A 26,182-nucleotide genomic window follows, 5' to 3' on the forward strand; every position below is an offset into this window, starting at 1 on the left:
TCCAGAAATTTATACACATAAGTGGTGATCTTAATAAAGAACACAGTTCTTTATTAATTTCAAGTATTTTTTAAATTTGGAATGTATAAATTTACACTATATAGTTTCTTTAACTGTTACATCCTTAGAGAGAAATTTCAATAAATTTCTACAAGTAAAGTTAGTGATAGCAAATGTTATTTAATGATTCAGGGGTTGATCTGCCTTGTCATCCTAACAGTCCATTATCCTATCACAAAATATCATGCTTCTATTAAAGGAAAATGACCATCTAGGTCATATCAAATTTAATTACTCTAATACTCATACAATTATGGAGGTGTAAGACTATACTTTTAGAGATCATTTCTATAGTTTGTTACAATTATGGAGTTGCCTCAAGTTCCAAATACATCCATTCCTTTAAAAATTTGTACTTTTGCAATAAAGGAAGACAGTGTATTCTTTTAGAAGGAGGACATTTAAAAAGTAAAGAGGAAATAAAACATATTAACACAAAGAGATCAAGGAATATCTTAAAGTCTTTCTCTGTTTTCCTCCCTTTCACTCCAATTCATTTTACCGTCAAATATATTTATTGGATACCTTGTATGTGCCAGGCATCACTCTAAATACATGCATTATCACAATGAAATAACATCCTTGCTTTTATGTATTTTGTAATTAAGTAGTAGGTGCTTGTTAAGGGTGGAGGATAAAGAGAAAGTAAGTGAGCATGCATTAAAAACAATAAGTAAATTTGATAATATCTTAGCAGGGGATAAATGCTATGGAACAAAAATATGGAGAAGAGTTATGGACTGGTACATCTTGAGGACAGAGGTAGGCTACTGTATTTTTTAAAAAGGTGGATTAGGGGTCTCACTGAGAATGTAAGTTGTAATCAAGGTGAAAGAGTTAGCCTGTTGATATCTAGGAACAAGCATTTCTGGCAGATGCCCTAAACCAAGAGCATGCCTTGCTTGTTCAAGGAAATAGCAAGGAGAGTGATTGGAATAAAATGAACGAAGGTAAGCATTGCAGGGAAGGCAATCAGGAAGTTAACAGGGGTCAGATCATGCAGGGCTCTTGTAAGGAAATAGTCTTTTGCTCTGTGCAAAACAGGAATCTCTTGGAGAGTTTTGAGCAGAAGATCAATGTATCTGGGTTCTATTTCATAGCATCAGTTTGGTTCTCTGTTGATAATGGACTGTGGAGGAGGCAAGATTAAAACTAATTCAGATGGTGACTTAGACCACACTGGTAGCAATGGAGGTGTTAAGAAGTGGTCAAATTCAGGAAATATTGTGAAGATAAAATCAATATGACCTTCTAATGGAGAAAGGGGGGTCAAGAGCAATAAGATATTTGGATTGAGCCAGTGGAAAAATGGAGTTACCATCAACAGAGATGGAAAATCGATTTGGATCGAACAGACTTGTAAATTAAGGTAAGGCGGTCAGTCTTGGACATACTAAGTCTGATATTCCTATTAGTCATCCAAGCGGAGATGTCAGGTAGGCAGGTACACTTAAGAGTTCTTAGCTGGGAAAATACATCTGTTAGTGAGCAGGATCCAGGCAGTATGAAAATCGAAGGTTCTGGATGAGATCACTAAAAGAATGTGTAAGATAGAGAAGATGAATAAGGATTGCACCATGGGACACTCCAATATTCAGAGATGGGAGAAAGAAGGACAGTCTAGAAAGGAAATCAAAATCAAATGACTAGTGAGGTAGGAGAAGACCAACAAAGTAAATTAATCTAAAGGAGGAAATCTAATCTGCTGAGTCTAATGTTTCTAAATCTGCCCAGGAAAACCCGAATATGTGAGAAAAATGAATTCATCATTCACGTTGATCCATATAATTAGAGGAAGAATTTTGAAATGCTTTTATATATGCAGCTTAACTCCATGTCATCCTGTAAGGCCAAAGAGTTGCAAATGCACACAAAGAAATCAAGCTATGAACCCATGAAGAGAAAACACAGGTGCCATGAACCTTGTGAAGGCTATTTTCAATTCTGACCTCAATTGTTCAGACAGTGTTGATCTCTTAGGCTTTGCCTTATAAAAGTGGTCACATGGTAGATGAACAGTGCTTACTGCATAAAGTTTATATCTCTCATTTATAGAAAAAACTGTGAAACAGATGTTTGCATGTTTATCTAGGTTTCCGCTCCACAAAATTGGTGAAGGGATTTGTCAGCAGACATTTAGTCAATGCTCTTTCTGACAGTAGAAGCTGAAATTGGTAATCAATACCCTCTGTCAGGTGAGAAAATAATCATTAAGTCAGAACAAGGTGAGTTAGCAGAGAAGCCGCCAAATGGCTCAGCGGCTGAGTAGGTATCATGAGAGTACTATTGTTGAGCAAGATATTTCACATATTTTTTTCTACTAGGTGCTGAAGAAAAGTAAACAGGGTAAGTTATAGGCCTACCAAGATCTGAGGTAGGCAGAGCTGCTTTATTAGGTTAACCTAGTCAACACTTGAAATGCAAGGCTGTGCTCCAGGTCAAGAGTGACTAGAACTAGCAGTAAGAAAGTAGGTGCAACCTGGAGCGAATCTCACATGGTTACAGAGATCCAAGGAGGGGCTTTCTGGGTGTAAGACATAAAATCTAGACAACATCCTTTACTCTTACTGACAGTTACAGTGAAAGTTTGGAAAAGCCAATGAGGTATTCATATTTACAAATCAATGAGCTTCTGAATCATGCATACAGAATAGAATATTGTAAATGAATTTTCTCAGAAAAAAATTATTAAACTAAATAATATTAGAACTTCCTTTCTTCTCTCCCTCCTCTATGCTGACTTCTTTCTTTTTACTTAGCAAGCAAAGTGACCTGATTTTTTACTATTCTCTCCGTTGGTTCTGTGCGTGAATAGGACTGCGGGGTTGATGCTGGGGAGTCCCTGCTCTGTGCAGTGAGGGAATCTCCATCTTCCCTTCCTAACCCCAACAGACTGTCTTCTGGGATTGCAGTACCAGAACCAAGGAATTGATTCCGTATTCTGAGAAATTCTGTTCATTATATAACATTAAACACTTAACTTTTCTATTTTAAGTCATATTTATAAAACTGAAATATAAAAAAAATCAAATTTGAGAATAAAATAAATACTAAAGTATTTAGAATTGTTCACATTTTAATGTTTCTATTTTATATTTTTTGATATCAAAATTGCACAGGGATCAGAGTATTTACTTACTGCTAAGAGATATCCATAGGCACTTAATTATTTATTTAATCTACAAAATAGAACATAAGCATAAAATATTGAAATTATGTTTGGAATGATAACAATTTTTTAAAAGACCACATATAGCAAAGAAAAACTAAATTTGTATATTTTAATTCTACAAAAATGTATAAATATTTAAATTTATAGCAAAAGAACAATTATACCATTTAGTAATGATTATAATATTTAAAATATATAATTCCTGATGCACAATCTACTTCATAAATGTTAAAGAACTATGTGTCAAGCATATATCTAAAACATTTTTGAAATTTTATTTTATTTGTGGCTGCACTGAACCAAAAAAAAAACAAAAACAAACCCCAAACACTCCAAAAAATAATATCAAGTCCTCTGTTTTCTGCTTGTACTATTTTTAGCTGAAAGTACAACTGAAACCAAGCAACAGCTTATGTCCATTTTTACATCAAATTAAATGCAAAATGAAAATCTCAATTATTAACTATTATAGATTAGCCTTAATCATCTAATATTCTATCCTCATTCTAATTCATTAAAAACAGAATATTAAGAGATTTGTTCTCCCTAGCTAAAAACAGAAAAGAGGGTGAGTTCATTTAAGGATGAAATGAATATCATAGATGTGATCTTTAAAGCTTCCCTGCATCACTAGTATTTCACATGGTTTCTTAAACAAATACAATGAAAACTGCCTTTAAAATTTATTGAACAATACCAAGCAAAATTTAGACACAAATTTACACAAACTACTTAAAACACATTCCTGGTGTTTACTCAACACCTTAAATTCACATAATAGCTTATATTTACTTGCAGTTTGAACATGATGTAGTCACACCAGAGTCGTTCCTGTGCTGTACAGAAGAGTGACTGCTATTCTTTATTCCATATTTTGACATATTGGAGAAAAATGGAGAAAAGTGGTAGGTAGCAGCTAAATCCTGAAACACAAGTTGCCCTAATATTCAGTCAAATTTTTGCTGCCCAACTGAATTGGAAATATATTCAAGATTTGCAGATATCACTTATGCAGAAAGACAACTTGTAGATGATGACACATCCTTTAAGATCCTGAATTTCTTAAATTTTTCATATTTGTTCAGTTAGCATTCTTTATAACTTAGGGATATATACAAGTCTTGCCTCCTTTGAGACTAGATGTAGCATCTTTAAATGTGATGCAAGTAACACGTTGTGATTAGATAAGATCAACATTTCTCAAGTGATGAAAACAGTGTAGGGGTAGGCAATATATTGAGGTTTATTAAACCAATTCGTACAATACTGTCAACCTCTCACACACAAAAAATAAAAGCATTTCCTGTTGTTTTATTGTTAGCGTTATTTTCTTTCTCTTCACTATTTCTCTTACTTATTAAGCTGTTTCTAAGTAACATGGAAAAATTTAATTTATAGGTTGTATTTAATAGAGTCCAGAGAGCTTTATTGGGAAGCCTAGAAATCTCTGATTACCTTGTAGTCTTTTAAGCCGAATAACCTACAACCTACCCAATGTTCACAGCAACAGATGGTCTAATTCTCAATGCAAGCTATAGGTCAAGCTTTTAACTTGAACATAATCATAAGGAAATGGAAGTGAAGGGAGGAAATGTTCCCTTGTTGACTGCTGAAGAGGCTTTGCTTCTCTGAAAGACTGTTTGCCCAATAATGCTAGAATGTTGTGTAATCAGGCTGTTTCCTGTTAATTTCTTTATTTTTTGCCTCAGGACTTCATTTATTGTCTATGGTAGTATTTTATAGAACTAAGTTTCTTTAAGTATGACAGGTAGAGAAAAGATAAATTTATGAAGTTAATTACCTAGATATTATCTTTAAAGAAGTTAAATTATTATCATTTTTTAAAGAGAGAGGCAGGGAGAGAGAGACAGAGAGACAGGAACATTGAGCTGTTCCCATATGTGCCCTGACCGGGGGATTGATCCAGTGACCTAAGAAGTTAAAATATCTATAAAGAATAAATGTACTTATTATAAAATGCTTAATAAAGACATTTTTTCATGATTGTGCCCTTTCTATTATACTTTTGAGTGCTTTGCAATTGAAGACATTATTAGGTTATATTAACAGGATGAGTCCTGACACCAGCGTTTATAGCTACATAATCATAGGGCAAACCAAATTACATATCTGGGTTTTAGTCTTATTACCTATAAACAGAGAAACTAAGAATAAATCATCTGGAATTTTTTTTTAAGTTTCTACAATTGTTCATAGACTTGCACTCAGAAAATAAATTTAGCTCCTGTGAAATCATAAAAATGCATATGATTTTTAAGAAAATGACACGTTTTCTCTCTAAAAGGAAAAATCTTATTTATGCTATCAGGTGGGCATTATATATAGCCAAAAAATTATTTTATCTTAATGAATCAACTTATATAATATAGCAGCATATTTTTAAAATGTCATATATTTAATTTCCATAAAGCAGATATTCTATTATAGAGAACAAATATAACCCATACTTTAACTTGAAAAATACTAACAAGAAAATTATTATTTGGAAACAAATATGTACATACTGTCTTAATACTAGACTTTATTTTAAAATTTAAAATATTGTGCAAAAAATCATACAGTATCACTTAGCAACTTACACACACTTTTTTAAGTTAATTAAAAAATATTTGAAGAAGACATTATGTGACAAGAACTCCTCTACTAGATAGTGGGAATAACACAGTAAAAAAAATTGATGACATACTGGCCTTTCTGGGGCTTATATTCTAGGGCGTGTGATAGTGATGTTGGGTATGAGGAAGTGAAAAGGTAGACTGAAAATAAAAAATTAAATTTATAGTTTGTCAGAAAACATATGGGAGATAGAGAGGGCAGGAGGGAGAAGGGTTTGCCTTATTGATGAGATAAAATTTGGGTAAAAATCTAAAGCAAGTGAGTGAGAAAGCTCTGTGGGGAAAACAGCTCAAAACCCTAAGATAGAGAATTGCTTGGCAGCCAATGTGTAGTAAGGAATCAGAAATTGTGTGTGACAACGCGTGCGCCAACAGTTGTCATTCAGGAAGAATTATGAAGATCACTGTAAGAAAGTCCATGAGTGTTTCAGCTTTTTAAGTTTAATGACAAACGTGCAGGGAGATTTTACCAAAATTTAGTCAGGACAAGAAAAAAAAAGAGGATAAGAAATTTGGAGAGACATGAGAAGTCATTGGAAGGTTGTGTGCAGAGAACTGATACAACCAAATTTATGCTTAACGGAACCTCTATGGCTGTTGTACTGAGAAAAGCTTAGTTCGGAGCAAGAATTGGGAAATTAGGGAACCCAATTATAAGCATATTGCAGTTAAAAAGGTTACAGGTAGTGTGACACAGAAGATGTGATGGTAAGTAGTTGGTTTAGAATCGAGATAATTGCTGATGGATTAGATGAAAGTTGAGAGAGAAAGGGACAAGTCCAAACTGACTTTAGGTTTTTGATCTGAGCATCTGGAAGACTGGAGTTGGCATTAACTGCAATGGGGGTGACCTTAGAAAAGGAAGTTTAAAGTCATTTGAAATGTCTATTAGTCTAGCTCCAAAGATAATACAGTATAAGATGAATACATTGGTAATACAATCATGATTTTAATTTTCTGCAATGAATATAATAAATGTTTTTGAAAAGAAAATTGAACTAGTCATTGTTTTCTAGTTTTTGGTGTTTTATAATACTTTATGTCTTTTTTTTGATTGTTAGACACTCTAATAGCATATGCTCATACCATCTGAGAATTCTTTAAAAATTTTTCTTTGGCATGAAACTCATGCAATTTTCTTCTTTGTTGTGTTTTTATTATTACCATAATGAATTTTCAAATATTTAAAATGCTACTGAAATGTGTCAAATTCAGTTTTGATAGAGTAACCATTTTTTAAAAATGTTCATCACAGACCATTTTCTCTAGATAACATAGCATTTTGATTGACAAATCTATACATGGAACAGATTGTATTATAGAGTCCATGAGTGTTTCAGCTTTTTAAGTTTAAGGACAAATGTGCAGGGACATTTTACCAAAATTTAGTCAAGATAAGAAGAAAAGGTATAAAGAGGTCTGAGTTGACTTGCGAGATGAACTATCAATTTAAGGCAGTGGTTTGTTAGCTCTAGGGTGTCACAGCTTCTTTATAAATTTGCTGTAAACAATGAATTCTCATCCAAAGAAAAAGCTTCACACTCAAACTTTTTCTTATTTTTTAAAGAGATTTGCAAAGACCTAGAGGAGAGGGATGTCTACACTTTAAGATGTTAACCTGAAATGCTCCAGGTGTAGAATTCTTTCTTAGAATTCCACCAGTATAAAAAGGAAGTAGTTCTAGCTGGGAAAAATTATAGAAAACTTTATTTATCTTCCTTTTCATTATAAAACAGTGCTGTGTGTGAGAGAGAAAGAGAGAAAAAGAGAGAAAGAGAGAGAAAGAGAGAAAGAGAGATTGCTTATAACTCAACAAACAGAGCTTTTTAAGAAAAGATGAAAGCCAAAGACATTCTAGAGGATGTTTTCTATATTTCTTCCCTCACATTTCACTTAGCTGCTGTGTATTAATTAATAAATAAAATACATACGTAGAGCAACTTTAAAAGTATTTTAAGTGTTGAAAACTAAAAGTTATTAGCTCAATTCTCACTGATAAACAGTTTTCTTCTTTTTTTGTGTCTTCTGATCATGTATTTTGAACACAAGGGTTTTAAGATGGAAAAAGAACATGTGAAGCTAGATTAATTATGACTGTGCTCCTTGAGCCATAATTAATGGCTAATGATATTTAGCAGTTTAATTAAAATAAAAGTTTCATAGATGTGTACTGAGTTCTTTCCCCTGCTGGTGAAAACTTTAGATATTCTAGCATAGTAATGAATTTCTGATAGCAATACATTTTTCTTTTTAAACATGAAATTAAAATGATAATAGTGACCTAAAATCTTTAAATGCAGGAAAATTAAAAGTTATAGCTAATACTCTCCCCCATTTACCTATAATTTTGTACCTAATAAGAGCCAAGTCACAGTCTCAAAAGTGAAGAGAAAAGGGACTGTTTGATTTATGTGAGACAAAGACAGTGGTTAAGAATTAAGTTTTCAATATCAACTCTGGAAGCAGTAGGATTGTTTAACTCAGCCTGTGTTAGGACTGATTGAAACCTAAACAGAATCTTTTTAAATGATTCAATTTTGCAATGTAGCCTCATTCATTTTTCTTTCATTAATTTTTTACTTTTTGCTTCCTTCAACCCCTAGTTTGTTTCTTTTAATTTCATGTTCTTTAAATTAAATTTTCAAATTCTCTTTTTTTTGTTTAAATATGATGCTTTTATAAAAACTCTGCAAGCCAATATCCAACTTAATTTTTGTTTCAGGTACAAAACTTGGAACTTATTTTATATAATGAATTCATTGCTCAGAAATAATTTAATGCATGGCCTACTGTTGACATAGAAATTCAACATCTTTCCATGAAGGTCCAGTAGAAACAGAGTGAGTTTATAAAATGATACTATTTCATAATAAAGATATTTTATAAGGCATTTACATCGTCTCTCTTTCAATCACTATGAAAATAAAAAATAAACCCCCCTCTTACTAATCTTGTGACATGAGGGCAATAAAAACTTTTTTAAAGCAAACATTTTGTATTTTTCTTAAGTTTTTCAGATGTTTAATAACAGTTTGCTGTGATTTATATTTTTATGTGCTTTTTGATAAGATACAAATTTTTTGTAGGGAAATAAGCAAACACTCCTAAAAATAAATTATAAACAACTGTTTTAGAATACCAAAAGGATTTTAAAACTTTCAATTCAGCAAAGTTATTTTTTTTTCTTAATTGAAATAATGGAAAAACAAAAGTGTAGACTCTTCAATGGCTTGGGGAAATGCTCTTCACGCTCCCAAAGTCATGTTCCTTAGAAGCCATTGTTGGGATCTGCTTCCACTACAGTCCTGCATGGTTGGCACCATTTTGTCTTCTTCAGAAGGTTCATCAAGACACTGGTTACTGTTAACATGTCTCAAGGTGAGTTTCTGTAAAAGATAACCATCAATCAGTGCAACATATTTTAACTTCACTAGCTCATCAGATTAAATCTGCTCTTTAAAAAAACCTTTATGATTTTTTTTTTGGTATAAACACTATAATATGTTTGTAAAAAGAACTGTGCACAGGTGGTTCTGAATTAATTTTTATACAACTTTCACTGTTATGGTTTCATCATAGTCTAATATACCTTTATTTGCAGATGGTTAAAGAAATTGGCTGACATGTTTTATGCATTGCCAAGAATTCAAGCTGCTTTGCAAAAAGCCCATTTGTGAGCTCTGAGTTTAGTCAAGGGCTATAAACATTAACAAGTTTTCATAAAATTTTAGTTTTTTTAAGCATGTGTTATTCAGTAACCATTTGGTAAATATGCTAAGAGATGTCAGTTGTGACCCAAATGAAATATACTGCTAGAGATGCTCCTATTTCTAAATACTACACAGGCCACAGTATTTGTGATTGAGAAATTCATTGTAGGACAATGATTATCATAAAAAAGATCTATCTTACTTGATCGTATGCTCACCATAATTTGGTTTGCATTTCTAAGAATCTTTACAAAACCAGTATCAAATAAAAACAGGGATGTGATGGTCATATCTTTTAAAATTGATATCTATATTTTATTTTCTTCATAATAACAATAATCATTAATAAGCACCATTTCAGTACCCAATGATAAAATGGAATTCCAAAAATTACATTATTTTGCCTGACCAGGCAGTGGCGCAGTTGATAGAGCATCGGACTGGGATGTGGATGACCCAGTTTCGAGACCCCGGGTCACCAGTTTGAGCACAAGCTCATCTGGTTTGAGCAAAAGCTCACCAGCTTGGACCCAAGGTCACTGGCTTGAACAAGGGATTACTCGGTTTGCTGAAGGCCCGCAGTCAAGGCACATATGAGAAAGCAATCAATGAACAACTAAGGTGTTGCAACAAAAAACTGATGATTGATGCTTCTCATCTCTCTCCATTCCTGTCTGTCTGCCCCTATCTATCCCTCTCTCTGACTCTCTCGCTGTCTCTGAAAAACAAAAAAACAAAAAAACAAAAATTATATTATTTTGATTAGTCATTACACATCCTGGCATTTGAGTTCACATTTACATTTTGAAATGATATATTTTGAATTTTACAGATATATATTTTAAGTCCACATGCTTTACATTAATATATGCATACTAATTATGTACAGTTTTGCTCAGTTTCATGGGCAATGCCTAAAACCATATTATATAAAAAGCTTGCCAACCAATGTTTTGGTTTGAAGTGTTTGAATGCCATGGAGATGATCTGAAACTATATCTTGAAAATACAGAACAAAAAGTCATGTATTTTTGTTTCAATTCATCAAAATTAAAGATAGACTTTTTTTTGGCTCAAGATATTACAACTGAAAGTTGGATAAAAAAATGCAAGAAGAATACAATAGAAATGGTGGAGAAGCACTGCCTAGACGGTGTCATCTGTTTGGATTTGGTCTGCACACCTGGGACTGCACTGTCCTGAAAGGGATGGAATGGAAATAGGCTTGTGGTGGGAGGCGCTTAGAAGACAACAAGCAGGAAATTAAAAGAGGAAGGTTGTCAGATGTGAAGAAGATTTCAAGACTGAAGCCTTTGTTGTTGCTCTTTCAATACACAGAAAGAAGCTATTTATACTAAAACATGGAGAAAAAAAAGGCCAAAACAGGCAAGAAGTTAGTTGATTTTTGCTTACGATGCCAAAAATTATGTCATCGGCTTTTATGAACCAACCGCCAACTTGAAAAAGAATTCAAAACAAAACAAAAGCAATTTTTCTAGAAAGCTCTAGTTTAAATCCACAAAATATTCTTCATTTTTGTTACATACCTGAGATTCTTTGTGTATCTATGTCCTTTTCCAAAAAAGCTACTTACCCTTGCTTGCTTCTATTCAATCCTTTTTAAGAAAAAAATGTTTATGACTTTAAGGATCAAATTGAATATGTTTTGTCAACTACATAAAGATACTTTTAAAATATCAGTGAATGTTATATTTTCTAAAAATGTATACATATTTTCTTTGAAAGAATTCATTAGTAGTGAAAAGCCACAACTGTGAAGGTAACAACCAACTAACCATAACTCTCTCGTTTTTAATCTTATGCTGTAGAAACAGCAGACATTTTATGGTCAGACAGCCATAAGTACAAATTCCTTCCACTCCCCACTTACTGGCCATGAAAACTTGGGCAAGTTAGCAATGCTTTTGAGCATTCAAATTCTTTGTCAGAAAATGCTGAGTTAACCCTACTAATACTTAAAAATGACCTTTCATTTTCTTCTTACAAATTTTGACCTTCAGTCAACTATCTACCTCTGACCCTTTGGCAACCTAATAATAAGAGTAAGATGGTGACGATGTTTCTAGGCAACATTAATTATGGTAAAAATGATTAAGATGTGTCTGGTTCTAATCAACTTTATTATAAATACCTGATAGGAAGCCAAACTGAGGGCTTCTCTAAGTGCAAAGACTTGGAGTTTTGCATGTTCCATTGACTTACTTGAAGATCTGCCCATGGAATTGTTACAGAGATATTGTCACCTGTGAGGCCTAAGGGGACTAAGCCAGGTTTTTTCCATGCCCACCTGATGTGGTTTCCATCCCCTTGTGCAGGGCTATAACCTGTGGAAAACCCAGCTGCCCTAAGACAGAATAAACTGCTGTGGGAAGTGAGGCGAATTCTGCTTAGAGAAGCAAGCTGTGGTTTCTGCCCTGACCTGGGAGACTAAGTGTTTAGTTAAGTGTGAGAAGACACTCTGTTGGGCATTGTACCTACCGAGTAAAGTTGCTTTGAAAACTAACATAATATATGTAAATTGCCCTATACACAGTTGTCCTTGTATAAAAGATCCAGACTTCTCCAACTTTCCAACACATGTTTGGAATTCCCTTGTCTGAAATACAGTTCTAATTTAAACAACACCACTTCTCCCTTCTCTTCTCCAGACCTCCCTTGCCAACCTTGTCATAGCATTTCAAACTCTTTGTGTTCTCTACTAACAACCTTCACTTGGTTCATCTGAATCAGAAAACCTCCCTAACGTCAACTTCCCATGTGTTCTCAAGCAAGGTATTGGAAAATGTAATATACTTTATTTATAGGACAATAAACACCTTAAGATCAAGAACTAGTTCTAATTGCACTCTTTATAAGAATTCCATACCAGTTTTTTTTAACTTAAACTGAATAATGATTCATTTTATTGCTTACTGAGAAAATATTCACAAATCATACAAGTGTAAGATAAAAAGTACAATTTTTAAAAAGCTTTAATTATAATTCAATCATCTTAGTCTTCAATAATTCATTTGCTTGAAGTTTTAGCTTAAAGTAATAAATTTCAGAAAGGATACGTCTATTTGCACACAACCAAAATACATAAATTTAAATTAACAAAATTAATTTAAGTTTTCCAAAAGAAATCCATTTTGGCTGTTAATTTTCTTACCGATTTTCCTTTTTTTAGCTCTAATGTAAAATCTATTGTCATATAGACATGGCTGTAGTTAGCCTAAAAAAAGAGCTAATACACTGTATTACAATCATCAATTATATCTATGCATATGTATTTGAAATAAAAAAAACCTGGAACATACCTATAAATTAATTACAGATGAAACACTACTTAACATATGCACACCCAAATTAATGAGCAGCTGGCCCTGGCCGGTTGGCTCAGTGGTAGAGCATCGACCTGGCGTGCGGAGGTCCTGGGTTCGATTCCCGGTCAGAGCACACAGGAGAAGCACCCATCTGCTCCTCCACCCCTCCCCCTCTCCTTCCTCTCTGTCTCTCTTCCCCTCCCGCAGCCGAGGCTCCATTGGAGCAAAGATAGCCCGGGCACTGGGGATGGCTCTATGGCCTTTGCCTCAGGCGCTAGAGTGGCTCTGGTCGCAACAGAGCAACGCCCTGGATGGGCAGAGCATCGCTCCCTGGTGGGCATGCCATGTGGATCCCGGTCGGGCGCATGCAGGAGTCTGTCTGACTGCCTCCCCGTTTCCAGCTTCAGAAAAATACAAAACAAACAATCAAACGAACAAAAAAATTAATGAGCAGCTAAGAGGTAAAAGACTGAAAAATAACTCTGGAGAAAAAGCACATATAAATTTTATGTAACCACATTTTAAAGTTTCTCAATTTCAATAACAAAAGATAACAAAAATACTAAACTAATATTAACAGAATGTGCAACACAAACCTCCAAATATTATTAGAGAATGTAATCAGTAGGATTCCCAAAAATATTTCTAAAAACTTCCACTCTTGTATAGTTTATTAGTAGCCATTTTTGCAAAGGGCTATCATTACATATTTCCACAGTGGGCTGTTGCGAGCCATCAGCTACTGTTCTTACAGAGAGACAGGACTGGGTGATTATGTGAAGAAGAGTGTGGGTCTGTTTGACAAAGAAAATAATGAATAATGACAAAATCAAGTTCAAAGGCAGTAATAAATCAATCATTCTTGACAACATACAATTTCTACTGGATAAGAATGGAAGGCACACGTCACAATAATTGCATTCATGAAGCTATGAGCCACATGCGTTTAGGTGGCTTCACTATCAAGTGTATTTGGCAGGAGTAAATGAAGACAGGACTGACAATACACAGAAGAGCCTAAGATCAAATGATGAAAAATTTGGTTAGTAAAGGTTATATTCATATTCTAGTAATTCTTTTTAATGCTACATGCATTATTTTGTGAGTATGGTTATTTAAAATTGTTGTCTAGTACATAAGAGTTTTGAATCCTGGTATTTGGTCTCCTCATTCCTTTGAGCTAAACTTGAATGGATGTCAGGGGAAAATCTAGGAGATAACTTTATTTCAACTATGTTTTCATAGGACTAACGTGGTGATGTTAAAAGTGTTCCACACATAGGCCCTGGCAGGTTGGCTCAGTGGTAGAGTATTGGCCCAGCATGTGGTCATCCCGGGTTTGATTCCCAGCCAGGGCACGCAGGAGAAGTGCCCATCTGCTTCTCCACCCTTCCCCCTATCCTTTCTCTCTATTTCTCTCTTCCCTTCCCACAGCCAAGGCTCCATTAGAGCAAAGTTGGCCTGGGCACTAAGGATGGCTCCTTGGCCTCCCCCTCAGGCACTAGAATGGCTCCAGTTGCAGCAGAGCAATGCCCCAGATCGGCAGAGCATCACCCCCTAATGGGCTAGCCGAGTGGATCTCAGTCAGGCTCATGTGGGAGTCTGTCTTTCTGCCTCCCCGCTTCTCACTTCAGAAAAATACAAAAAAACAAAAACAAAAAACGTGTTCCACATATATATTGCCACATTGATCTAAATGTCAATGAGGAAGTTAATAAAGAAAGAAAAAGATCAACTCTATTTGGGTTATTAATTTGACTTCATTCTCCAAACCCAATTTGTAATTATTTCTTCTTTTCCAACTATTTCTTCAGAAGGAGCATAGCTCCAGGAAGGCCAGGGACATGACTACGTACATCACCAAGCCCAGTGCCTGCATAGAGAAGGCACTCTGTATTTTTTTTTGTGTGTGTGACAGAGACGGAGAGAGAGACAGAGAGAGGGAAAGATAGGGAAGACAGACAGGAAGGGAGAGAGATGAGAAGCATCAGTTCTTTGTTGTGGCATCTTAGTTGTTCATTGATTGCTTTCTCATATGTGCCTTGACCAGGGGGCTACAGCAGAGTGAGTAACCCCTTGCAGTGACCTTGGGTTCAAGCTGGTAAGCTGTTCTCAAACCAGATGAGCCAATGGTCAAGCCAGTGACCTCAGAGTTTCAAACCTGGGTCCTCTGCGTCCCAGTCCAACACTCTATCCACTGTACCACCGCCTGGTCAGGCATGTAAATTTGTTGATTAAACCACTTAGGGAAAGGTTAATACAGAAAACAAATTTTGATAAAATTAGCTACAATCTTGGACAGGTTAATGGACACAAATCATTGGAGTTTCCATTTTGAGGACTGACTTTGTATAGTAAAATGGTAGGTAAAAAATCTATAAAGATAGAAATGTTAACATTATCACATATAATAAATTTTATTTATAAAATAACACTGTTCAGTATTTGTTTGATTTGTTAAAAAACCAGTATTTTTGTTTTTTTTTTAAAGCTAAACTTTCCTACCTATAACGTTTAAAATTTCTAGGCTCAATTATCTTCTACCCTCAGTGATTTTTCATTTTGCAATAAACTTTCCTTGGGAAATTTCATGTTAAGACTCCAGTGTTAGTGGTTATGAACTTCATGTGCCATTAAAAAAAAATTATGAATTTTTCCTTGGATTGAAACAAAAATAAGATTTTTCTTGATTTTACTTATGCTCAGAAATTGTAATTCCAGAACTTGAATATAGTATAAAAATTTCCATAAAAAATATATTTGGAATATTTTGCCCAAAATATTTATCTCATGAATGATCATAAAAAAATTTAAAGTACACTCACTCCAGGTACTTTTAAGAAAAATTAGAAATATCAAACAACCCCATTGAGATAAAAATTGGTTCTTAGTTTAAAAAACCCACCAAAATATTTATTGTTTTCATGTTTGAAAAATAGCTTAGTTAATTTTATTTGAGTATTTTTGCCTAGAAGAGATACCAATTATTTTGTTTTCTAGTATTTTTATCACTTATATTATGCAAGTGTATATATTAAAGGTCATCTAATTAATTACCTTTTAATTTATATTGTGAAATTATTAAATTAATCTAAAATATAAGAAATAATCTATTCCTACAATGTAGATTTGCCAAAAGTCATTTAATTTTTTCATTTGGGGGCAAACTCTATCCAATTCAGAGCTATTGCAAAGAATGATGTGATAAACATCTTTGAACATCTCTCTGAGTATTTATAATCATTTCTTTAAAAAGAATTCTTAGAAGTGAAATCATATCAAAGGTATGAACATTTTAATACTTATTAGAAAAGTTTTAAAAATATCTATAATAGTTATTTTGTAATAATAACAGTAGTAGCTAATATTTCTTGTGCTTGTTATAGGCCAGAATAGTGTATAGGTGTCAGCTTTACTGCATCTACTCCAGTAACTCCAATATTGTGTGTTGCCATTAAAAACATTTCTTGTCCTGGCTGGGTGGCTCAGTAGACAAAACCTCAACCTGGCACACCAGAGGTCATGCACACATATGAGAAGCAATCAATGAATACATAACTAAAAGGAACTAAGTGAAACAACAAGTTGATGCTTTTCTATTTGTCTCTCTTCTTTCCCTCCTCTCAAATCAGTAAAAAAATTAAAAACATTTCTTGACAGATAGACAGTATACATAAAGAAATAAATTAAAGAACATGGCCAGTTGGCTCCATGGTAGAGTGTCGGCTCTGCATGTGGCTGTCCCGGGTTCGATCTGGTCAGGGCAAACAGAAGAAGCGCCCACCTGCTTCTCCACCCCTCCCCCTCGCACTTCTTACTCTCTCCTCCTCCTCTCCTGCAGCTATGGCTCAACTGGAGTGAGTTTGCCCTGGGTGCTGAGGATGGCTCCATTGCCTCACTTCAGATGCTAAAAATAACTCAGTCATGAGCATGGCCCCAGATGGGCAGAGCATCAGCCCCAGACTGGGGTTGCTGGGAGCATCCCTGCTGGGGGGCATATGGGAGTGTGTCTCTGCATCCCCTCCTCTCACTGAATATAAAAAGAAAGAAAAAAACATACATAAAATAATCTTTATGTATATGTCTTTGTTACTTTTTTTTTTTCATTTTTATTGACTATTTATATTTCTCCTCTGCTGTTTATGCAAGAACTTGCATATTTTTACACTAGGTAGACACTTTTTTCCTTCAAATTGCTCTTTGTCATATTTGCTGCAAATGCCTCTAACAACTATAGAAGACTCAGCTTTATAAGACTCTGTCATGTTAACCCAGTTTTTTTTTTTTTTTTTTTCATTTTTCTGAAGCTGGAAACAGGGAGAGACAGTCAGACAGACTCCCGCATGCGCCCGACCGGGATCCACCCCGCACGCCCACCAGGGGCGACGCTCTGCCCACCAGGGGGCGATGCTCTGCCCATCCTGGGCGTCGCCATGTTGCGACCAGAGCCACTCTAGCGCCTGAGGCAGAGGCCACAGAGCCATCCCCAGCGCCCGGGACATCTTTGCTCCAATGGAGCCTTGGCTGCGGGAGGGGAAGAGAGAGACAGAGAGAGACAGAGAGGAAAGCGCGGCGGAGGGGTGGAGAAGCAAATGGGCGCTTCTCCTGTGTGCCCTGGCCGGGAATCGAACCCGGGTCCTCCGCACGCTAGGCCGACGCTCTACCGCTGAGCCAACCGGCCAGGGCATGTTAACCCAGTTTTGAAGGCAAGGCCATATACAGGCTGACATGCAGCATACCAAATATCTTTTCCTATGGCTTTATTTAGAAAATAAGGTAATATGAACTCTAAACTAGTATTGGTTTTGTTTATATCATAGCACTACCTAACTGTTCTCCTCTGAAGTAGAAAAAATTAGTATTTTCTGAGATTAACAAAATTTTACTCACACCATTTAAAAATGCCTAAGAAAAAAAATGAGTATTTCCTGCCTTTAAACATATTTGTATGTTTTCTATCTAAGACAAGCTGTATCATGAAGTATACCTAAATCTACCCTTTCTAAGATACAATTACTACCAAAAACCAGCTATAATCAGGCTAAGCTATAATCAAGTTAAGTGACAAAATAAGAACCATAAATTATAAAATTAGACATACTTTTGTATTAAAAAGCACTAAATAAAAGTTTTGAAATTTTAATGAACAAATAAATAGAAGTGACTTCATGGTTAATTGAAGAACCAATCATACAGGTCTCAGTTAAAAAGATGCCATACTAAAAGTTTAAAATGAATACCTCAATGAGTTTTATTATACATAAGGATAAACAAAATAAGATAAATTTAGACTGTTACAGATATTTAATTTTATATTATTATTGAAAATACAGTAAGATTTCTTCTATTATTCAATATAGAATAACAATTATTTAAATTTAATATAATAGTTATTCAAAATGTTAAACATAATCTCTTGACAAAGTAATTGGTGCATTTTTTAGAACAGAATGAGTATTTTAATAAACAAATATAAATGTTTAATAAGAAAGAATTAAAATTGCAATATTAAACTAAAAATTCCTATTCACTAATTGATTTTAAGAAATGACAGCTATAGGTCAAAGGGAATACGGAAAGGTAATACTTGTATGCTATAGACAGCATTCAAAAAGCAAATCAAACAACTGTTTTTATTAGGAATGCTACACAAGGAAATGGTTGGGTTGCCAGTTAATAGCTCACTTACCTTGAAATTATATTCCCATTTACCTGCTTTCTGATAAGGTAAATAAAAGAGGTATTAAGTAAATTCTACGAATTAGCTTCTGTGATTTCAGTAAATACCAATCCAACACATCTTATCTACTGAAAAAAATTCCTTGCATTATGACTGCAACATTTGATACAAATGGATATTGAATTCATAACAATATATTTTCTCAGTCAACTTGCTCAATCACATGAAAAACAAGATTTATTTTTAGCATCATATTTTGCTCCCTTTTTTATTTTGTTGCATAGTGTTTGTTGAGCATAAGTGTTCTGTTCTAAAATTAGACTGTCACACTGTATGTAGTAGCTGCCTGGATGTTCAAAGAGAACTGTGATTATGTGCACTTATTGCAGGAAAATGTAAATTTCAAATAGACTGGAGCACAATTACAATGTTCAAATACAATATAAGAAAACCTGAATACAATAGAAAGGATGAATGATAGACCTTTATAAAAATAATTTTTGAAATGTTTCAGTGAGATGAAATGTAGGAATAGTTTGTTTTTCCATCCTTTCTGTCTTAACTCTGAGTCAATGGGCTTTCATAGCACCAAATCGTTCAGGTTATTTATTCATGAGATTCTAGGTCAGGTGTGGATTATGCAGATTTGCTAATGATGCTCAGTTGCCCCAAAATTAAACACAATTGGCCAGTAATAGGCGATACTGAATTAAATTCATGTTTGTCTTATTTCAGAAATATTTCACTAAGGAAGTAGGACACTATATTTTAAATCAATGTTGACCAAAGACATGTATTTATTACCAACATATGCTTTATTTAATTCAAATAAAAGTAGAAGCGCTTAGATACTAATTGTATTATGAATAGGGATAGCTAAAGTCTGTAAGTAATTAACATCCTTCTGACAAAGTAGTTTTATCCCTGCCTGTTTGTCTAAATAAACAATACTTATTTCAGAACATCATTAGAAAGATCTATTATTTCTTTAGATAATACTGTACATTTAGTTTATCAGATTATCCTCATTTAAAAGCATCTAATTGTTTTTAGTTTTTCAATGACCTCCAAAGGAATGTAATATAGTGAAAAGGTTGCTCGATCAAGTGCTAGGAACCTGGAGTATATAAATCCACAGAAGGCTTTTAAGTACTCTATAGTTACATTTACTAATGTGAGGAATTCAAATAAGATATTATTATCTTACAGGACAATTGTTAGAATTGTATAAGAAAACAGATGAAATTATATACACTCAGTAAACTTGATCCCCTCTCTTCCCCTCCTCCCACCCATCTAAGAAGTTAACAAACCAGAGCCGATAGACTCTGTTTGGAGGTTTTATAAACACTGTTTCAATTTTTCTCTGGCTATTCCCAAATATCTGTTCCTATTTATAACTTGCTTTTTCTAAAATCGAAAGGACTCCAGATTAGGTGATGGAATATTTCGGCTGTTCACACTGTGAGATTCACAATTGTACTGATAACTAGCTTTCTTTGAATACTTTACTAGGACCGAAATCCTGCCTCTGCCCCTGGCCATGTGATCTTTGTGCTTTGGCGTCCTCCTCATAATGCTCAAAGAAGAGAACTTTGAGGTAAGTTTCAGCTCTATAATTCTGTGAACTCCACCGAGTTGTATTCTGCTTTGAAACTGCACCATCGCAGAAGTTTCTCAAAGAAGAATAATTTTGCCCTTGATATCAATAAAGGATAAATTAAAGAAGTGGCAAGCAGCATTTGTCTCCTTTTCACTGGTTGAAATATGAGAAGACTGGGGCTGCTTGGCAGTTACTTCTCTTTCCAGTTTCTATGCCTCTCCTCCTCTGCTCCCCTCTCCTCTTCCATCTCTCCTGGACGCCATTTTCCAAAGCGTATTTATGTCCTTTCCTAACTTTATGATATTTTTCAACAGTGTATAAAAAACCAAAGGAAGATAAGTGGATGTTTGGCTACTGACTAGACCTGTCAATTTTCAGACTTGAATATGACTGTGAAGGCGTTGGGGATTCTGTGGAAGTGCAGGCTCAGACTCAGTGCCTCCAGGGTGATAACTCAGATTCCTGATTTTTAACAAGTTCCCAGGTGATGTTACTAGTCCTAGAATCACACTTTGGGTCATAAAGATTGGGACTATTCCATAGACTATAGTAACCCTAAACCTAAAATTTAAAAGAAGAGATAATCATAAAAGATAAATAGTATATTTTAATTTTATTTAAGAAGTCATTTCCTGACTTTTCTTCACAAGCAATATCAGTCTTTTATTTCAAAATTGAAATTTCTAGAGAAGTAATACATCATTCCTAGAATTACTTTGTTTTCTGGTGACTTCTCTGTAATAATGATATCTACATTTAAAACTTTGGCAAAAAAATTATATTATGATTTAAAATTTTTATTTTTAAACAAGTTGAACATCACAATTTAATTTTGAAAACCTAAACATGTAAGACAGCAAATTAAACTGTTACTTAATTAGTAAGATGAACAGATAGTTTATTTAAAACTAAACATTTCTCAATATTTATGACATACCGAAATATCAAAAAGAAAGGCTCTTAGCATGAGTAATTTTTGGCAGAACTTACTTTCTCTAAAACAAAGAGATTTTTAGCAGAACTTACTTTTTCCTAAAAAAAACCCTCCCTACCCCGGGCCTTGAGGCTGGTTTCCCAGGCTGTGGCCTTGGATAATTCAGCAAGGTTGCAGATGTTCCCGGAATGTTTCTCCCTGAATTAATCTTATAGATAAACATTGTAAGAGAACTTGTTTCACTGCTTTGTTTTACTGCTTGCTTCTACTCCTCCCCATTCCCCAATCAGTATGTAATTTTGTCCTTAAAAGCTAGCCCTAAACTGTGCTCGGGGCCGCATTGATTTGAAATGACTTAGGTCTCCTCCCTGTGGCCGCTGGCTTTGAAAGAGAGACTCCTTAATTTGGCCACTTAATCATGTGGCAAAACATCTGTTTCTTGCTGTTCCCATACAACAATACCATAAGCTTTATTTGTATTGGTGGTAGAAACAGAATTTACATGATACAAAATATTCCAATAATCTAAAAATACTGCAATAGATAACTCCTACTCATCCAAAATAGTAAATTTACTTACAATAACTATTTATTTAACTTAGGTGAGGCTGTCAATTTTTTTTCACTTTTCTTTCAAAATCCCTTAGTATTCAATAATCTTTCTACTCACTGACAAAAAATATAAATAAAAACATTTGCTTAATTATCAGCAATAGTTATTTCAGAAATGAAGGAATTTGAGTTATGATTATAAAAGCCATTATCCCCTCAAAGTTTATAGAGAAGTTTAAAAATCGTAATTTAACAATGCTCCATCTTATAAAAATACGTATACTCTTTCTCCTTTCCTTATAAAAATATGCTAGCTTTCTTTATTTTAGCACATGCTCAATAAAAAGTCCTGGTGAAAACTAAAGAGCAACAACAAAAAGTTTTATTTTAAAAATATTTCTTTCAAGATTTCTCCTTTTTCTGTACATCCTCACAGAAGAGATAGGGAACTGAGTAAAGAAAGGTTCAGATTTACTCAGAGGCATCATTAGAGGAAATGTCTTCTGTAGTCTTAATAGAAAGGGTGGTAATGAGGATAGAGAAGAGAGCAATAATAGTGATCAGATGAAGAAGGTGAATGAGGAACCGAGAGGACAAAGGAGTCTTGAGTAGAACTCACTGGTGCGACACAGGAAGGATTCGTGGTGTTTGCCTTAATTATGTCCCAGAAGATGTTGTATCTGAAGAACTTGGCAATCTTATATAACTTTTAGGGCCAAATTTTAACCCTATGTAACTAGTCTCAAATCGGGTAAGAATTCAGTAAGTTTTCCTGATATTCCACTTAAGAAATTACAACATCATGCACATTCAAATGACATTTAAAAGTTTTAAACAGGAAGACCTTATTAGAATTCAATAATACCAACAGCTCTGTAGGTTGCTTTTTAAAATGTAACTCTTGCAGAGTATTTTAAGCTTTCATACAACACAACACTGTGTGGAATTCATATACCAATATTGTATTATTTATCATGTAAGAATGGAGTTTATGTCTTATCTTAAATAAGTCATCAACCATTTAATAGTGTGGACAATGTAACATGGACGGCCAGTTCATTTTGTTAAGCCAAGAGGAATCAAAGAAATGAAGCTGTTTCGAGACAGCTTCCTTATGCAGAGGAAGATATTTCCTTTTCATTAGCTCCATCTGGTGGCTGATTTGGTTTTTACACAATGCCCGGCTATAAATTCCCAACAAGATTTTCTCCCTCTCTTCTCTCAGAAATATGTGCTATATTGAAAAGATGCTGCCTAGCGGATTATGCACCTAATTAGTTTATTGAATATTGAAAAGTGTTTACTGTTATAATGAATGTTCATGGTAAACTTGTCAGCTTTTTTCTTTTCCCTTTATGGCGAGAAGCATAAATATCATAATTTCCAACAGTGAAAAATTTAAAATATGAAAATATTGTTGATGTGCTGTAGGTGCATCTGCAAACATGCCTTTCAGGTAAGCGTGGCATGCCCTTGGCCTAATTTATTTTGAGCAGGTGCCTATGATAACAAATGTTAAACACATAAAAATGAATTTATGTTTCTCTTTCATATTTTATATTTATGGACTAATTTGGCAAAAACTCATTTATACAACACACCATCATAAATATCACCTGATATGAGCATGCGTGCTTGAAAGTGCAGTTCTTCCAATGCAGAAAAAATAACTTAGGGTCTAAACGTATTTAAAATACTGTATATAAATAAGGCAAAATATTAAAAATAAGTCAATTAAAGAAATACTATACCTCAGCATCATATTCCCATAACTGATTTCCTCTCATATGGTGGCATTTTAACATGATTACAGGTCCACTGAGTCTAGAAACATCCAAGCACAAGTCATCGGTTCGGATTTCTTTGTCAGCAGTATAAGAAAACACCTGAAAATATAAAAATCAGCTAATAAAATAATATCTTAGAAACAATCACAGTATAGCAGGTTTATCTGTGGAAGCTTTCCTGTTAGTTAAACTTTTTAAATGATCTCTGCAGTGTAACCTTGAGAACACTAGTTTATTTCTCCGAGTTGTTTCCTTCAACTGCAAAATAGGGACAGTGACATCTGTTTTATAAGGTTTTCGTGAAGCTTCAATTTAACAACTAAATTATGAAATGCTTATTATTTGCCAGAGAAAAATCTCCTGCATTATACCTGCCATATTATAAAGCTCACAACAGGTTCAGTAAAATAAAGTTTGCAAGTTGCATAGAGCTCAATAAAGGGCAGTTTTAGTTCCATCACCATATGACCAATTCCTTACTTTAGAGGCAAGGTTTTGCATAAAGAAGTTTAAATCTTTCTTTCCATAACATAAGTACATCATGTAAATTTTATTAAATATTGCCAGTGGGTCTATGAAGGTTGTAGAATTATCTTCTCCAGAGATATCACTAAAGGTAGGTTCTATGCTTTATCTTTCTCATATGGTTTTGGCTGGGCTTGACTATAATTATCGAAATATTCAAGCAGTGTCAGGGTGGATTGTAGATTTATTGTTAGCTAATTCATACAAAAACTATATAAACTCTGCATTTGTTCTTGGTACAAATAATTTATTTATAACATTGATTATTAAAGTTTCATGAGATTTCTTAACTACATAATTATGAAAGTTGTGTTCTTTCATTAGCTCTGATAACCGTGGTTCAGTATTCTGTGGGTATCTATTTTTTTTTCCCTTGAAATCTCAAGAGGGAGTACAATGAGAAAGGTGATCTCAGGGTCTTCTGTTCCCAAAGCAATCTTATAAAACTGGAAGAAGTCAGCCCTGCAAATCACTTATAAACTCTGGAGCCCTAGTCTTTAAGCTGAACAAGTTAGCCTTGAAAAGATTGCTGTTACAGTACTGCTACTCAGGGATTCTCTGAAAATCACAAGAGGTCGTAAGAGAACACGCAAAGTCAGTGATGGAGCACAAGAAACCTCTTAAGCCCACATCTTAAAAGGAAATTCTTCACAAAGGTTATACATTCATCTCAACAATAAAAACTTCAGAAGTAAGTGAAGTGCCTTTAATTGAGCTATATAAAATGACTTCATGGCATGAAATTCAGTGGAAAAATGTCCTACTTTTAACATATTTTTAATGGAAAATACAAGTAATCAAAATAATAGTGAAAGAAACACCCATCAAAGAGAAGTATTTGTATCCTTCCCAAACAGGTTAATAGTTTTTAAGAATAGAATTACAATAGTGTCCTTCATCTATGGTTTTGCTTTCTGTGGTTTCAGTTACCTGAGATCAACTACCATCAGAAAGTATTAAATGGAAAATTCCAGAAATAAACAAGTCATAAGTTTTAAGCGCTGTGCTATTATGAGTAGGATGATGAAGCCTCATGCCGCCCGGCTTCATCTTGCCAGGGATGGGAATCCTCCCTTTGTCCAGTACATCCACGCTGGACACACTCCCTGTCCCTTAGTCACCTAGCCTCTCCGCTATCATATCACCGTCACTGTATCACTTTGTTTGCATTCAGATAACTCTAATTTTATTTTTATAATTACTCTTATTAATTAGTGATGTTAATCTCTTACTGTGCTTAATTTATAAATTAAACTTTATCCTATGTATGCATGAATAGGAAAGAAACAGTATACATAAGTTTCCATACTATACATGGTTTCAGGCACCCTGTGGGGGCCTTGAAACATCCTCCATGGATAAGAGGGTAATACTGAACAAAAGTATTTAATTAAGTAACGAAGTAAACTTGAATCTGAGGGAAGTAAATTTTCTTTGCCCATTATAGGGTTATTTCAATGTCAAGAATAGTTTTCTCAATCAGTCTATTTTCTTTTAGTGGTATACAGATACTAATATAAATAAGCAACAAAGCATCCACAGCTGCCATTGACTTTTTTTTTAGAGAGAGGCAGGGAGATACAGGAATATCGATCTTTTCCTCTATGTGCCTTGACTGGAGATCAAACCAGCAACCTTTGCACTTCAGAGCTACACTCCAACCATATCTTGCCAGGTCTTAGTATTTTATTTATTGGTTGATGATTTATTGGTTGAGACAGAGACAGGAAGGGAGGGAGAGGGGAAGGGGAAGGAGAAGGGAAGCATTCGTTTGTTGTTCCACTTAGTTGTGCATTCACTGGTTGCTTCTCTTGTGTGCCCTAATGGGGATCGAACTCACAACCTTGTTGTTTCGGAACAACACTCAACAGCTGAGCTAACTGGCCAAGATTGCCACTGACTTTTGTATGCTGGGTATAGTCATGGCATGAGCAATAATTTTCCTCAGGTTTCTATGATAGTTTGGAAATTTCACATGTTGAAAGTTCTAGAGAGCAGTCTACCACATTATTTGTTCCTAAATTCCCAATTTTGATTCATTTCTTAGTCAATTAGTAGACAAGTAATTCACATCCAAAGAATTTATAATTTTTAAATATTTTTGAGCCTGTCTCTGTATATATATATTATCTTTTTTTGCCTTTTCCACTTGAAAACAAATTTAAACTGATGATAAAATGCTTGGCTCACGGGTACT

General features: G+C 34.4%; 1 protein-coding gene across 4 annotated transcripts in view; it reads right to left on the minus strand.

The window, feature by feature from the left end:
• Window positions 1-3,346: 3,346 nt before the first annotated feature.
• Window positions 3,347-26,182, minus strand: part of GALNT13 (polypeptide N-acetylgalactosaminyltransferase 13) — a 573,465-nt gene continuing 550,629 nt past the window's right edge. For 2 of the 4 annotated variants that reach the window (XM_066279811.1, XM_066279810.1), the window contains exons 12-15: window positions 23,425-23,559; window positions 18,594-18,623; window positions 13,501-13,698; window positions 9,194-9,254 (exon numbers count right to left, since the gene is read on the minus strand). In XM_066279811.1, coding sequence (XP_066135908.1) covers window positions 13,513-13,698; window positions 18,594-18,623; window positions 23,425-23,559 — 351 coding nt within the window. In that variant the 3' untranslated portion in view covers window positions 9,194-9,254; window positions 13,501-13,512. Of the gene's footprint in view, window positions 9,255-13,500; window positions 13,699-18,593; window positions 18,624-23,424; window positions 23,560-26,182 lie in introns of all 4 variants that reach the window. The other 2 variants (XM_066279812.1, XM_066279813.1) reach the window with 2 other exon arrangements.

This window comes from Saccopteryx bilineata, chromosome 5 (assembly GCF_036850765.1).
Source record: "Saccopteryx bilineata isolate mSacBil1 chromosome 5, mSacBil1_pri_phased_curated, whole genome shotgun sequence".
In the NCBI taxonomy this organism is placed as follows: Eukaryota; Metazoa; Chordata; class Mammalia; order Chiroptera; family Emballonuridae; genus Saccopteryx; species Saccopteryx bilineata.